At 37.6% G+C, this 17,159-nt stretch overlaps 1 protein-coding gene across 1 annotated transcript in view; it reads right to left on the reverse strand.

Moving 5' to 3' along the window:
• SLC23A1 (solute carrier family 23 member 1) overlaps window positions 1-17,159 on the reverse strand; it is a 604,245-nt gene that overhangs the window by 391,747 nt on the left and 195,339 nt on the right. The window contains exon 3 of the mRNA XM_053718546.1: window positions 3,286-3,399. Coding sequence (XP_053574521.1) covers window positions 3,286-3,399 — 114 coding nt within the window. The remainder of the gene's footprint in view (window positions 1-3,285; window positions 3,400-17,159) is intronic.

The raw sequence follows: 17,159 nt of genomic DNA on the forward strand, positions 1-17,159 counted from the left end.
CTCTTCTGTCCAGACTCCTACCGCATATAAAAGTCAGTAGTTAAGAGTTTTATGGGCTAACGCCGTAACATAAAGCTCCTAACTAAAGTGCTACAAAGTACACTAACACCCATAAACTACCTATTAACTCCTAAACCGAGCCCCCCCCAACATCGCAAACACTATAATAAAATTATTTAACCACTAATCTGCCAACCGGACATCGCCGCCACTTTAATAAATGTATTAACCCCTAAACCGCCGCACACCTGGCTCGCAAACACTAATTCAATTTTATTAACCCCTAATCTACCGTCTCTAACATCGCCAACACCTACATACATTTATTAACCCCTAATCTGCCGCCCCCAACGTCGTTGCTACTATATTAAATTTATTAACCCCTAAATCTAACCCTAACCCCCCTAACTTAAATATAATTAAAATAAAACAAAATTAAATTACTACTATTAAATAAATTAATCCTATTTAAAACTAAATACTTACCTATAAAATAAACCCTAAGTTAGCTACAATATAAATAATAATTACATTGAAGCCATCTTAGGGTTTATTTTTATTTTACAGGCAACTTTGCATTTTTTTTTAACTAGGTAGAATAGTTATTAAATAGTTATTAACTATTTAATAACTACCTAGCCAAAATAAGTACAAAAGTAGCTGTAAAATAAACCCTAACATAAGTTACAATTACACCTAACACTACACTATAATTAAACTAATTACCTAAACTATCTACAATTAATTACAATTAAATTAAATAAACTAAATTACGAAATAAAAAAACATTAAATTACAGAAAATAAAATAAGAATTACAAGAATTTTAAACTAATTACACCTAATCTAATCCCCCTAATAAAATAAAAAAGCCCCCCAAAATAATAAATTTCCCTACCCTATACTAAATTACAAATAGCCCTTAAAAGGGCCTTTTGCGGGGCATTTCCCCAAAGTAATCAGCTCTTTCACCTGTAAAAAAAAATACAATACCCCCCAACATTAAAACCCACCACCCACACACCCATCCCTACTCTAAAACCCACCCAATCCCCCTTAAAAAACCTAACACTACCCCCTTGAAGATCATCCTACCTTGAGACGTCTTCACCCAGCCGGGCACAAGTGGTCCTCCAGAGGGTCCGAAGTCTTCATCCTATCCAGCCAGAAGAGGACATCCAGACTAGCAGAAGTCTTCATCCAGGCGGCATCTTCTATCTTCATCATTCCGGAGCGGAGCGGGTCCATCTTCAAGATATCCGACGCGGAGCATCCTCTTCATCCGACGGCCGATGACTGAATGACTGGTCCTTTAAGTGATGTCATCCAAAATGGCGTCCCTTGAATTCCGATTGGCTGATAGAATCCTATCAGCCAATCGGAATTAAGGTAGGAAAAATCCTATTGGCTGATTCAATCAGCCAATAGGATTTAAGTTCAATCTGATTGGCTGATCCAATCAGCCAATAGGATTGAGCTCGCATTCTATTGGCTGTTCCAATCAGCCAAAAGAATTTGAGGTCAATCCTACTGGCTGATTGCATCAGCCAATAGGATTTTCCTACCTTAAATCCGATTGGCTGATAGGATTCTATCAGCCAATCGGAATTCAAGAGACGCCATCTTGGATGACGTCACTTAAAGGACCAGTCATTCAGTCGTCGGCCGAAGAGGATGCTCCACGTCGGATGTCTTGAAGATGGACCCGCACCGCTCCGGAAGGATGAAGAAAGAAGATGCCACCTAGATGAAGACTTATGCCAGTCTGGAGGTCCTCTTCTGGCCGGATAGGATGAAGACTTCGGACCCTCTGGAGGACCACTTGTGCCCGGTTGGGTGAAGACGTCTCAAGGTAGGGTGATCTTCAAGGGGGTAGTGTTAGGTTTTTTTAAGGGGGGATTGGGTGGGTTTTAAAGTATGGTTAGGTGTGTTGGTGGTGGGTTTTAATGTTGGGGGTTATTGTATTTTTTTACAGGTGAAAGAGCTGATTACTTTGGGGCAATGCCCCGCAAAAGGCAATTTTAAGGGCTATTTGTAATTTAGTATAGGGTAATGAATTCTATTATTTTGGGGGGTGGGTTATTAGGGGGATTAGATTAGGTGTAATTAGTTTAAAATTCTTGTAATTCTTTTTTTATTTTCTGTAAAAAAAAAATCCGCAATTTAGTTTATTTAATTTAATTGTAATTAATTGTATGTAGTTTAGGTAATTATTTTAATTGTAGTGTAGTGTTAGGTGTAATTGTAACTTAGGTTATGGTTTATTTTACAGGTAAATTTGTATTTATTTTAACTAGGAAGTTATTAAATAGTTAATAACTATTTAATAACTATTGTACCTAGTTAAAATAAATACAAAATTGCCTGTAAAATAAATATAAATCCTAAGCTAGCTACAATGTAACTATTAGTTATATTGTAGCTATCTTAGGGTTTATTTTATAGTTAAGTATTTAGTTTTAAATAGGAATAATTTGTTTAATTGTAGTAAATTTATTTAGATGTATTTAAATTATATTTAAGTTAGAGGGGTGTTAGGGTTAGACTTAGGTTTAGGGGTAATAAATTTATTATAGTGGCGACGATGTTGGCGGCGGCAGATTAGGGGTTAATAAATTTTATATAGTTGTGGCGACATTGGGGGGGCAGATTAGGGATTAATAACTATAATGTAGGTGTCGGCGATGTTGGGGGCAGTAGATTAGGGGTTCATAAGTATAATGTAGGTGGAGGCATTGTCCGGAGCAGCAGATTAAGGGTTAATAATATAATGTAGGTGTTAGTGATAGTGGGGGCGGGAGATTAGGGGTTAATAAGTGTAAGGTTAGGGGTGTTTAGACTCGGGGTTCATGTTAGGGTGTTAGGTGCAGACATAAAATTAATTTCCCCATATGAAACAATGGGGCTGCGTTAGGAGCTGAACGCTGCTTTTTTGCAGGTGTTAGGTTATTTTTCAGCCAGCTCAGCCCCATTGTTTCCTATGGGGAAATCGTGCACGAGCACGTTTAGCCAGCTTAACACTACCGTAAGCAACGCTGGTATTACAGTGAGATGTGGAGCTAAATTTTGCTCAACGCTCACTTTTCTGAGGCTAACGCCGGCTTGAAGAAAACTTGTAATACCAGCGTTGGCTTAAGTGAGCGGTAAGAAAAAAAGGCTTGTTTGCCCCGCACAGCCTTACCGACAAAAACTCGTAATCTAGGCGTATGTGGACAAAAGATTTAGATTCAAACATAATCCGAAAGTAACATTAGAAAATCTATAGATTCATGCAATGGCAACTTACCTGTAATCCAAGAAAAATGCAAAGATACCATGGTGGAACATCTTCAATCTTATAAATCATATCAAATTCTGTGTTATGCATGGTTGTTTCTTGGGGAGTGGGGATATCTTCTTTCTGTTAAGTAAATAGATATTTGATAATTTAGGTAATAGGAACAAGTTAAAAAACAAACACAAAAATCAAACACATGATGGAACATTTAACTCAAAATGAATCTCCTTTAAAATAGTAAACTTTGCAGAGAAAAATATAAATTCATTATTTATTTACTCACTGTATTTAAAAAAAAATTCTACTACTGCACCTAAAACACTAGATAGATAGATAGATAGATAGATAGATAGATAGACAGACAGACAGACAGACAGACAGACAGACAGACAGACAGACAGACAGACAGACAGATAGATAGATAGATAGATAGATAGATGAGACAAATAGATGATCATTACTCTACCCCATGTGAAATGCTGCTGTTATTCTTCTATTTTTTTTTTTCTCCCAAAAATAATTTTGTTGTAGGTAAATATTGCAGTAACAATGAAACAGACAATCATCAAAAGACATCACAGAAATATATGCCTGTACATTCTTTGAATAGAGAACATGACCTTCTTAACAGTTTGGAATTCTACATATAGAAGACATGTTATTCTGTAGCATTCTACTCGACATCTTGTATAATAGAGATCTCGCAACATACCTATATGGTTTAAGTGAATATTCAGTAGGCTTAGGTATGTGGCGAATGTTGCCATACCTAGATACACTAGCATATCAGTATAGTTTAGATACAATAATAAACAATTAACTATAGACCCATTCTCTCACTTTGCTTTACTAGTTCTTAGACTCGTCAGTGTATAAAGGGGGAGAAAGGGAGAGAAAGAAGGAGTAGAAAATGTTAAAAGGAGGGGGAGGGGGGAGGGGAGAAGGAAAGTAGGGAGCAGGGGGGATCTCACTCCTCAAAGCTAAATTGGGGGCACCCCGTTTCACTAACATCAGAGTGTCCTATCTAGAATTATCCTATAGTTTCCAGCGGAATTGTCCGAGTTCCTCATCCCAGATCTATCGCAACTTATTCTTTTCATCTCATTAGATATGTCTACCAGGGTTCCCAGATTTGACTGAACTCTGTCGATTGTTTTCTAACTCTAAAGACATAGTCTTCCATGGATTTTGTGTAATTCAGATATTCAACTACTCCCTGCCACTTGGGGGGGGGGGGGGCCATGTATTTTTCCAATTCTTGGCTATTAGCATTTTTATCGAAGTTAGGAGGTAAAGGAGTAGAGATAGTTTATATTTGGGAAGTTTTTTTAATGCCCAGATGCAGAAGAGCCAAGCTTGTGGAATTGACCTCTGGTAATCCTAATGTAGAGCACACACTACGGAGTTTGGTCCAGAGTGACTGAAGCTTGGTGCACGAGCAATGTGGAGTGGGGTGCCCACCTACCCACAGTCTCTCCAAGACTTGGGCGAACAGTCAGGGAACAGTGTCGGAACTAGATGCCACCTAGTAATAATTTTAAAGTAAAGCTTGTACATCGTCACACAATGTAGTGCTGATTTGGTGATTGTGATGGCCTTAGTCCATTCTTGGGTTGTGTACATCAGTCTCAGTTCGATCTCCCATGCAACCATGTGTCTCGTCTTTACAAGGACAGGCTCTCCTAAAAGACTTTTATAATGTGTTGTGAGAGGCTTATATAATTGGAGTCCAGCCTGCCACCTAATCTCCCAAATGTTGGGGCTCCGGATCTTATCTGTCAAGAAGCACCACGCTTTCATGAGGGACCGTAGTCTTAAGAACTCAAATTGCATCTGAGGGGAGAGATCAACCCCATTCACCATTTCCTGATAGGTAAGCAGGGGATTGTTCAGATAGAAGTCATTCAAACAGGAAAATTCTACCCATCTCCATCTGTGCATCCGCACATTAGGCAGACTTTGGAGTAAAGCGATGATGGGGTGTATTGGCGAGGGGTGGGGGGCAATCAATGGATTATGTCGTAGCTTGTACCAGGCCAATTGACATCCCTTAATCAGTTGATTTGAAACAGTAATATTTATAGCCAGATGTGGGGGGAGCCAGTAAGGATGTCTGTTCTAATTCCCTCCATCTCGTAGGTGGAAGGTCCCCTCCCCATGCCGAAGCATGAGAGATCATTGCCGCCTCATAATATAAACGCACACTCGGGAGACCCAGTCCTCCCCTTTCAACAGGTGCCTGTAATATAGTCACTGAAACCCTAGGTCTCTTAGTGTTCCAAACATAGGCGTTAAATAGTGCCTGAAATTTCCACAGTCTCCGTGTTGGGACTGGGATCGGGATACACCTAAAGATGTTTGTCAATTTAGGGAGGATCATCATCTTCAGGGCTGCAATCCTACCCATCCAGGAAATCTCATCATACTTTCTAGATTTCAGCATCTTATCTACATCTTTATCTTTGGAGAGAGCATCATAATTATCTTGGATGACGATTTCCTTCTTATGGGACAGGAACACCCCCAAGTACCGAATCCCCCTAATCGACCATTTAAAGGAATATAGTTTCCAAAGACTTCTTTGTTCATCTGGTCTATGTTCAATAGGTAGGCCTCTGTTTTTGTCACATTAATTTTATAGTTTGAGATCTTGCTAAATGAGTCTATTAAGTTAATTAATTAAGGTCAAATTTTTGTAATGTGTCGTGGATTTGGAGACCCTGGATCATCTTGTCTTGCCAATTCACTTCTGCCAGTGGCTCTATCACTAGAGCAAAAAGTAGTGGGGATAAGGGGCATCTCTGCCTAGTTCCATTATGTACCTGGATTCTGGGGGAATAGAAACCAAGTCCTTAATCACCACCATCGGCGAAAATTATAAGGCTGCGATTGCTCTATATCTACTCCCATCCCACCCTGTCAAACGCCTATTCAGCATCTAATGACAGCGCGAGAAGGGGCAGTCCCATGTCAGCCATTTCCAGGAAGATGTTAAGTAACCTGCGGGTGTTATCAGTACCCTGCCTTCCCTTAACAAACCCGACTTGAACAAGATGGACTATAGATGGTAAGTGACGTCCCAATCTAGTCGCTAGAACCTTCGCATACATTTTCACATCCACATTAATGAGTGACATAGGTCGGTAGCTCCCACATAACATGGGGTCCTTCCCTTCTTTGGGAATGGTCAAGATATTGGCCTCTAGGAATTCTTGAAGGAATGTACCCTACTCCGCTACCCCATTATATAGACAGAGCAGTAGGGGCGACAGTAACTGCAAGAAGGTTTGGTAGAACAGCCCTGTGAAGCCATCTGGGCCAGGCACCTTATGCAGATTCAGAGTGAGAATGGCTGAGTTAACTTCCTCAAGTGTAAGGGCGTTACTCAAGTCTGCAACAGAGTCTTCATTTAGAGTTGGAAGGTGCAAAGTTTTCAGGAACTGATGTATCATTTCCTTATTAGGTCCAGATCTATGTGTACCCTCCCCCAGATTAGTGAGGTATAGTACTTAGCGAATGCCTTTCCTCTGGCTCTGGGGAGCGCACCAGCCCCACCACCATCTTAATTGCTGAGATTCTACTCTGCACCACACGATCTCTAAGTTTACGTGCTAGTAGTCTATCTGCCTTATTTCCCTTACAATAATAGAGCTGCCTGAGTCGACATAGGTTGGCTTGCATTTACGAGAGTTCACGCTTATTTATTTCATCTCTGAGGGACCCCACCTGGCGAGCGAGGCAGAGTTAGGATTTTTCTTATTTGCCAGTTCCAATTGTCTGAGTTCTGCATATAATTTGGTTAGCGAGATCTTTGTTTTCGATCTCAGTTGGGCATTTTTTTTAGAAAATGACCTCTTAAGTAGGCTTTAAGGACAGCCCACAAGATCTCCAGACTTGTGTCTCCCGTGTCATTATTTCTCAGGAAATATTGTATAGTCTCTACCAGGTGGGGTACCTCAACCTCTGACAGACAGTAATCCGTCAGCTTCCACGAAGGCCTGCTTTGAGGGGATTGCAGAAGGGAGAAGTTAGTGGTCTGACCAAGGACAAACCTTGATATGCGGAGTCACACAGGAAATAATCTATATGTGCATTTGAATTATGTGGTTTAGAGTGGTGTGTGTCTAGTCCCTTTCAGTCAGGGCTAAGCATCTCCAAATGTTATATAGTCCGTACTGATACATAATTTTACAAAATGCGTTAGAATGGGTGGTCACATTACGATCAATTTGGTGCGCGCCCATCACTTTCTTATCTAATGCAGGGTCCCACACTAAATTTAAGTCTTCCCCCATCAGAAGATGTCCTCTTTTAAGCTCATCCAACCGTCTCAAGAAGACTCATAGGAAGGGTATTTGTTTCATGTTAGGTGCATATATAGATGCTAAAGTACATAGGATGCCATTTAGAGTACAGATGACAATGATATATCTACCCTCTGGGTCCCGCTCCACATGGTCAATAGCGCAACATATATCTCTATGAACCAGTATGGCCACACCCCGTTTCTTTGCTGAGTATGAGGCTCATTCGCAGACTGGGTAATAGACTGCACTCCAGTGCTGCCTAGAGCCCCTTTCCCAGTGCGTCTTCTGAAGGAATATTAGTTGCAGTCTGTACACTAGTAGGTAGTTAAATAAGATACTTCTTTTAGTAGGGGAATTAAGTCCCTGGGCATTTACTGTAGCTACTGTAATAGGGGGCGATATGGTTAATTCTTTGGGGTCCCCAAAGGGAACCCTGTATCTTGTAAGGAGAAGCAAAAAAGTCCATGGGAAGAGGAGTAGTTGGTGAGAGGGAGGGTGGGGTAGGCGGGAGGGAGGAGATGGGGGATAAGAGAAAGGGGGTTTCTTCTATTTTTTTCATTTTAAAATCTGATTGATTGCTCACATATTATTTTCATCAGGGAAAAAAGGAATCATGTTGTTTTTATTGTGAAATGCACTAGAGCATTGCAGTTGTGCTGAGGAAACATACATTTTTAGCAATGAGAATATAGGGAGAACTTAAAGTCTCCCAAGCAACACAAACAGATACGTGCCTCTTTCTTGTGTCCTTACTACTAGTTTACACAGTTTACTCTGACTCTCTTTCTTACATTTGCATCTTTTGAGCCAACTGTTCTTGAATGAAATGAAATAGGACCACTACTGCTTTCTAAATACACTATGATGATAACTATTAATTGGCAGCACATTACAGCCATCTAGACTACAACGTTACAAATCTCACAACCACCCCTGACATTTTGCAGGAATTTAAAATGAAATGCTTTTCAGTATTTTAACATGTGCAGTAAAGTTATTTAAAAATAAAGGCTTCCTTCATTCATCAGTTGGATGAAAAGGTGGCTTTATTTTGCTTCAGCTTCATTGCTAAGCCTAGCGGCTCTTCGCAGCTCACAGCACTGCTTTTTTTTTCAATGAGGTGAAGTTTCCACCTCTTAGCCAATAGCCGTGTGGGCCTACAGCATAATGCCAATGGCATAATGGCCTGCATGGCTATTGGTTAAGAGGTGGAAACGTCACCTCATTGAAAAAATAAGAAGTGCCATGGGCCGTCTGAGCAGTTTAGCTAAGCAGTAAACCGGGGCGAAATAAAACAACTTTATCATTTGTTTTTAAAAAAAACTGATGACTGAAGGTGGTCTTTATTTTTAGTGATGGTAAATCCTAGTGTTTTTGAAACACTAGGATTTACCATCACTTTAAATTTAAATTGAAGTTAAAGTGATGGTAAATCCAAGCATTTAACAAACGCTAGGATTTACCATCACTAATAATAAACTCAAGTTTCCGTCATCAATTACTAAAAATTGGGTGCTAAACTCACTCTTTCTGTGCTGAAGTATATCGCTAAAATCAGCGCCTACGGCTGCCCCGTGGCACAGCTCTCCTTTATCAATGCTAGGATTTCAGCTGACACGCACGGCTATAGGTTAAGAGGTGGAAACGCCACTTCATTAAAAAAGAGCGCTGTGCCATGGGCGTTTGTTAAATACTTGGATTTACCATAATTTTCACTTCAATTTAAATTTACCTTCCCTTTAATGCATCACCATCATATATGCACTTTCTACTAATGCTCATTGGCTGACAGGTACTTCCTACCAATTCTCATTGACAAATAGGTACATCCCTGTAAGGCTCATTTGCTGGCACACTGAGATTTGTACCTTTCAGCCAATGAGCATTTGTATGAAGTATGAACCGGCACTTCCATATTGATCTGTTTTTAACACCTTTTACTTCACATATTTTTTATCAGGTAAGAAAGTAACAGCAAGTCAAGTTGCTGTTTTTTTTTATATGAATAATATATTTTTTGCATACAACTTCCCTTTTAATGCAGAAAACAAATGATTCAAAAGCTCCGGCACCCATTAGCACTGATACAGCTTGTCTAATGAGAAAACTAGCCTCGGCAAAGGGATTTTTATAACAAAAGAAAAAAACCTATTACAAAGTCCTATCAATCCAAATGTGCAGGAGCTAATAACAGGGCAGTTATGACTAATTGCCATGTTTTTTCTTTTAATGTGAGAGTAATTAGAAGTAATTGCAAATCTACTTTAGTTCACCTTTTGAGGGTGGGTAACCTTTGAAACAAAAATGCAATATCTAATAAAAAAAAAAAAATCACATTTATTTTAAATAAATTACAGTTTAAACAAATCTGTATTTTATGACTAAAATTCAAAATGTTTGCTACAACAGACTTCATTTTTTTCTGTATCAAGAACAGCAGCATAATATGCAATGAAGATGAACATTATAAGTTTTTTCTTTATGACAACTTGAAATGTTGGTTAAAATATTGGCCTCTTCATCTAAATTATATAGAGCAGTGACATTTATAGGTGTTCAGTCACAAATGTAATAAAGATGAAACAGGAAACTAAAGTACGACTATTTTTCTCCTGCAGCTCCCACTGCTCAGCTATAAGAAATAAGAACTTTTTATCATACAAATGATTTAAATAAAGTCTGATGTGGTGCACATACACTGCAGGGGAAGAAAGTACATTTGCTAAGTCACTGATTTGAAAAGTTTGTGATAGAATTACAGCTACAGGAAATAACTGCAATACTGAAATCTTATCATCACCTCACACTACCGTCTTCAGGACTTCACTGCCTCTATACCTGTCCTGGGGAACTCTCTCCCTCAATCTCTGTATTCAAAGTATTAAATCCTCTCTCAAACCATACCACTTCAGAGAAATATACCTTCTAACCTTGTGAAGTTTATTGCAAAAAAATATTTTATTTGTTCAAAACAATAAAATAAAAAATGTGTCATTGGTAGATATGTGCATGGCGAAAAAATTTGGTTTGGTTCGGATCGATTCGGAATTTTTCGAATTTCGGTTTGGATCGATTCGAATTCGGAAAATTTTGAATCGATTTGTTTCGGATTCGTTTCGGATTCATTCAGATTCGAAGAAATTCGGCTGGATTCGGTTCGATTCGGTTCAGTTCGGAAATTCGGAATTTCGGTAAGTGTTAGGTGGGATTAGACTAGTATTATGTACTGTATATTAGGTGTAACCCATAGCAGAGTGATATAACCTAATATACTGTACAATACTAGTGTAATCCATGGCCATCCGAATTTACCGAATAAATACGAACTAATTTGGATTTATTCGGTAAATTCGGCAGTATTTTAATTCGATCCGAATCTCTGAATTTGCCGAATTTTCCGAAATTCCGAATCGATCCAAAACGAATTGCACATATCTAGTTATTGGACCTCTATTTATTGTATTGAGAACGTGTTTAGGTGTTCTAGTGTTTTGAACAAATATTTTTATTTATTTATTTTTTGTTAATTATTATTTATTGTATTTTCAAGTATACAATATGTAAAACACAACATGAGAATAACATATTATTAGTATCAAAGCTGGAGTACAAGCGTGTGTGAAAAAGCATTGATTCATAAGACTGTACTGAGGCTCTGTAGGAGGATGAGGAATTAAAGTCCCAAAGGGAGAGATCCATAAGGCTATTTCAGTTCCAAGGAAAGGTTAAGTTTACTTTCAAATACAGCCTGAATAGCAGGACAGCCAATGCCGTTAATGAGAAAAATGTTTCCCACACTTAATCACAAGATCCACACAAGGAATAAATGAAAAACAACAAAAATAAATAACAGACAAATTTCTAACAGTTAATCAATAACAAAGTGCTTCATCTTTACTGGGCTTTACATGAATATGACCTATAACACTGTTCCATAAATATTCATCATGAGTCATAGATCATATGTAGAAAATTGTCAAGGGTTTGAATGTTATTCAAGTAAGTATATCTCTAGTAACAAATGTATACCTCTAGTAACAAATGTAAATCATATTGTGATTGGAATCTAATGTTATTAAAGCTATAGTCTAATCAAAATTAAACTCTCATGATTCAGATAGAGCATGCAATTTTAAGCAACTTTCTAATTGAATTCTATTATCAATTTTTCTTTGTTCTCTTGGTATCTTTATTTGAATGTAAGCTTAGAAGCTGGCCCATTTTTTGTTCAGAATCAGGTAGGTCTTTCTGATTGGTGGCTACATTTAGACACCAATCAGAAAGTGCTACCCAGGTGCTGAGCCAAAAATGGGCTGGCTCCTAAGCTTACATTCAAATAATGATACCAAGAGAACAAAGCAAAATTGATAATAGGAGTAAATTATAAAGTTGCTTAAAATTGCCTGCTCTATCTGAATCATCCAAGTTGACTAGACTATTCCTTTAATGATCCCCCTAAATTGAAATCAACAGCACATACTAGACCATTGCAAATAGTTACCACCAGCAACAAGCAGTTCAGTATTTAGAAAAAAGATACCCGGCCTACCCTCCACTAGCACTCTTACAACATAATTTGTCACTAGTATGCTACTATATATTCATTTATTTTAACATGGTGATTGCGGGACCTGTTCTGGGGAGATCCGTGAGCTGATTCACTGCGATTGCTCAGACTGCCTGGACCTTTGTGAATTTGTACTGTTATATTCCACATATTCCTCCTTGGTGGTTTATGATCTGCACTATGTAACAACTTTTTGTCTTTCTACGGTACTACTTCCTGTCTATAATTTGGCTTTCTACGGTACTACTTCCTGTCTATAATTTGGCTTTCTACGGTACTACTTCCTGTCTATAATCACTACTTAGATCCTCTTTGCAGCAGGATCCTTTAATAATTTTGTCCTAGTTTGTCTTTCCTGGTATTGAACCAGTGTGGTGCTTCCAAATCTGTTGTCTCATTATAAAAAGAGATAATAACATAGCTAAATATTTCCCAGAGGCCTTCTGAAATAGGGAGGTTATAAAACTTATGGGCAGTGGGCCACCATTTTATGGCGAGGACCATGACAGGAAGGGCAGGGTTGTGGCCTGGTCATGTGAGGATCCAAGGCTTTGCTTGACATGTTGTGTCCTGAGCTAGAGCATTTGCCCTGGCCAAGAAGATGAGAGTGAGAAGCAAGTCAGATCTCCAAACCCTAGACAACACTGCATGATGCTGATTGGTTAGTAACGTCTGTAATAGTAAGAAGAAGATAATATAAATAACCAGTATATAACTGTGAATTAAAAGGAATATGAAACCCAAAAATGTTGTTTTGTGATTCAGACAAAGCATACAATTTTTTTAAAAAAAAAATCCAAATTACTTCTATTATCAAATTTGCTTACTTCCTATGGTATTCTTTGTTGAAGAGATACATAGGTAGGTGTCTGGAGTACTATGTGGCAGGAAATAGTGCTGCCACCTAGTGCTCTTGCCAATGGATAACATTCTTGTAAAATTGCTGCTATATAGAGCTCTAGACATGTGCACACTCCTGAGCTTACGGCCCTGCTTTTCAAAAAGAGATACCAAGATAATGAAGAAAATTTTATAAAAGTAGTAAATTAGAAAGTTTTCAAAATTGTATGGTTTATCTGAATCGCAAAATAAAAAAATGGTGTTTCATGTCCCTTTAATATTCTGCGTAGAAGTGTTTAAGAGCACACACCTATCTTGATCATTGCCTGCACAGTTCTGGTTAATAGACAAACTTAAAATTTGGCATAGATTAGTTTGTAGAACCAGATTAGGAAATAGTTAATTTAGTCAAATGCATAAATGCATTCAAGTTAACATTCAGTTCTACTGAACATGAATAAATCATTTGGATCAACAAGAAATGTCTTAGATATTTGTTTGTTTTTATGAAGCTGGTTCTTTCTTTTGCTTGCCGTACACTAGAGTGATTAAAGCAAATCTTGATAGCTGGCAACTAGGAGCTCAATTCCTTATGCAATAAGCTTGGGATATTTTCCAGATGGGGGAAAATAATGATATCCCCCAAACAAAATAATATCAGTGGCAATATGTACTGCTGGAGATAATTGCTGGTAGTAAATTTGAGCCGCATGTATTTTAAAATGGTGGCTCAATGGCAAAAAAAATAACTCAAGTGGATGCTTAAACTTGGATACAAGGAGCAAATCTAACCCCCTAAAACATCCATGGGACCTGTGATCGTACTTGCATAAGTGCAGAGAACAGAGTATAACAATGTACAAAATACAATGAAATCATCTGGGGACACATCAAAACATATTTGAATCTAAGAATGACAACAACAAAAAAATATCACAAGACAAGATACTAACTGGTTACATAATCCTTTGTTGCTTCATACATAAGATTTTCATATTCAAAACCATTCTGAACAATTAGTTGACAATCAAATAAGAACCAGTCAGTTGGAGAGATATGCAGATGAAGGGCCATAACCCTGTCCGCCTGCTCTGATGAGGCGGACAGGAATCGCCGGAAATCAACCCGATCGAGTACGATCGGGTCGATTGACACCTCCCTGCTGGTGGCCGCGAGTCAGCAGGGGGCGGCGTTGCACCAGCAGCTCTTGTGAGCTGCTGGTGCAATGTTAAATGCAGAGAGCGTATTGCTCTCCGCATTCAGCGAGGTCTTGCGGACCTGATCCGCACTGTCTGATCAGGTCCGCAAGACCTTTGATAAAAAGGCCCCAAAGGCTGTGGTTTATTTAACAGGACATTGACAACTGTCAAATGGGGCACCAGATCCTTAAAAGTCTTGCACGTTTTATGCCCTGCAAGCACACTTCTTGATTAGTACTAATTAAAAGATAATAGAGTGTGTGAAGCGCTAAGGCTTAGCCCACCTGGCCAATCTACGAGTAACTGTCTCCTTCCCAGACAGTGAAAACAAACAAATGATTACAATACGGTTTGTAGATGGCGCTAAAAGCTATGGGAAAAACTAAATACTGCACTACGATCTACTATAAGAATACACTTGAGGCAATCTATAAATATATATAATAATAAACAATTTTATTCAGATGCTAAAAAAGAAAAACAACCACATATAGTAGCACTTTAAAATCTATACGATTCAATCACAACTCATTCAGAAAATACACTCATTCAAAAAACACTCATTCCAAAAAACAGGTTTCAACAATTCATGAATTAATATATAGACCCTTTGGTGATATGATAAAATGAATATAAAAATGATGTATATAAAAAATTGATGTATAACAAATTGCTTAAAAATGTCTTTTTCAGGTTAATCGGTCTCCAGATAGAGTTTAGAATTTAAACATATATCGGGTGTTTCTACACACAGATTTCTTTTTGTAAAGAGGGTTTTACCCTTAATTCACACACAGTAGTAGGTGTCTTATTTCTCCAAACAGTCCTTTCTTTAAAGGGGATTTTTCACAGTCAATTATTTCCTTAAGGGGTTTTCTGTCCACAGTTAATTAACTTTTGCAATTTTGTTTCTATTTGATACAACTCAGGCAAAGGTGCTTAGAGCAGAAGATATTACGATAATGAAGGATAGATACTTTGATGTATGTGCACATATATAACTTAAAACTTCCGTTGGCAAAGTTGATGTAGTTATGGTCTTACCGCCTTGGTGTAGCACTTGTCTCCAGGTACAGAGCTCTCACCTGCGGATTAGTCCGGGATTTCGGTTTGCGGCTTGTGCTTTCCCCGGGAGTTCTCGCGCTGCTAGCAAAGCGCCTGACGTCACCGGGTCCGATCTGCTTGTCAACTCCTATTATGGTGAGTGGAATACTTGCGCAAGTATTATAGATAGTGTCCGTCTCTTCTCCAATGCCCTTTACTCACTCTCTGCACTTAGTACTTTAGTACGCAGAGTGGAGGCAGGTCCGGGCTTATGTTTTCCAATTTCTCCAAATAGATCCACAGTATTTTCTACGCGTTTCACCCCCTTACAGACGGGGCTTTTTCAAGATACTGTGTTCTGCTCACCTATGCCTTAAATACACCTGTAACTTCCGGTGGGTCATTAAGATTGACTGTTTCCTTTCTCATTGTGTCTCTGTTTCTTTTCGAGTGGCAACCTCATGTGTTGTTTAACCTCCATGATTATTTCTGTGTGTAAAATTTTATTCTATTGCTACTATCAATATTATTCAATAGTAAAAAGGGTCTCCTAAAATGTTGAATCTTAGAATTTCCTCAGTTTATCATTTCTTTTATTAATAACTTAGAAAAGTATATTTACTTAATATCTTCTAAAATTAAATTCAATATAATATATCAAATGACAGGGATGTTAATTATAATAGTATTTATTCTGATCAATGGGTAATATAGGGCATAACAGGGCATAGCAATAATTTAATAAAATAATTTGATTTATAAAATTAGGATATCAATATATAAATTATTTAAAAGGACTATCAAAAAATTATCAAAAAATTATCAGAAAAATTTCAAAAAATTCCAAAAAATTTCAAAAAATTAAAATCAAAACGGATCTTATTTCTTCTAAAAGAAATTAGTTATAAAAATTGGTTATAAAAATGGTTATAAAAAAGGTGCAATCTCTATTTCGGAATTCAGTCCATATGGATATAACGCATTAAAATTATATATCATTTCTGCTTCTTTTCTTAATAGTCTAGTTTCATAATCCCCCCCTCTCCAATCCCCCTTAACTTTACATTAATCCCCCAGAATTTAAAATCTTGTAAATTGTTTTTATGTACTTCCCTAAAGTGCTGGTATAGATGAGTTTCTAGTTTCCCCTTCTCTATGTTCCAGAGGTGCTCTCGCATTCTATCTCTGAGCATTCTAGTTGTTTCTCCGATATAGATTAGATTGCATGAACATTGGATAACATAAATCACCCCCTTACTATTACACCTTATGGTGTCTTTAATTTCAAAATCTATGTTCGTGTTGGGGACTATAAATTCTTCTTCTTCGTACTATATTTGCAAGACCTACAAGTTATACATGGATAAAATCCTTGTAATTCCTTACCTCTCAGGTCTCTATCTACATTCTTCACTAATTTCTTTCTTTTAAATTCGCTTGGTGCTAATATGGATTTTAAATTTTTTGTTTTCCTATATATCACTTTTGGGTATGGTGGGAGTTTATCTCCTAATACCGGATCATTCTTGACAATATGCCAATGCTTTTTTAAAATCTTTTGTATGGCGTAATAGTTATCGCTGTATTCCGTCACAAACGGTACATTATAATCTTCTCTTATTTGGGAATTTTATTTTTATATTCAAGGAGTGAATCCCTATTTGTATTTCTTGCTCTTATTACAGCTTTTTTCACATTATCATCTTTATATCCCCTTTCTTTGAATTTAGTTTCTAAAACTTTTATTTGATCTTCAAAATCGGAAATCTCTGTACAATTTTTTCTAATTCTTAGACTTTGACCTATTGGTATATTACTTTTCCATTTAGAGTGATGGCAACTTGTGGCATGTATATAATTATTCGCATCAGTAGATTTAAAATGTGTTTTAGTGACTAGTCTATCTTTATCCACTATTATATCTAA

The sequence above is a fragment of the Bombina bombina genome, chromosome 6 (genome assembly GCF_027579735.1).
Source record: "Bombina bombina isolate aBomBom1 chromosome 6, aBomBom1.pri, whole genome shotgun sequence".
NCBI classification, from domain to species: Eukaryota; Metazoa; Chordata; class Amphibia; order Anura; family Bombinatoridae; genus Bombina; species Bombina bombina.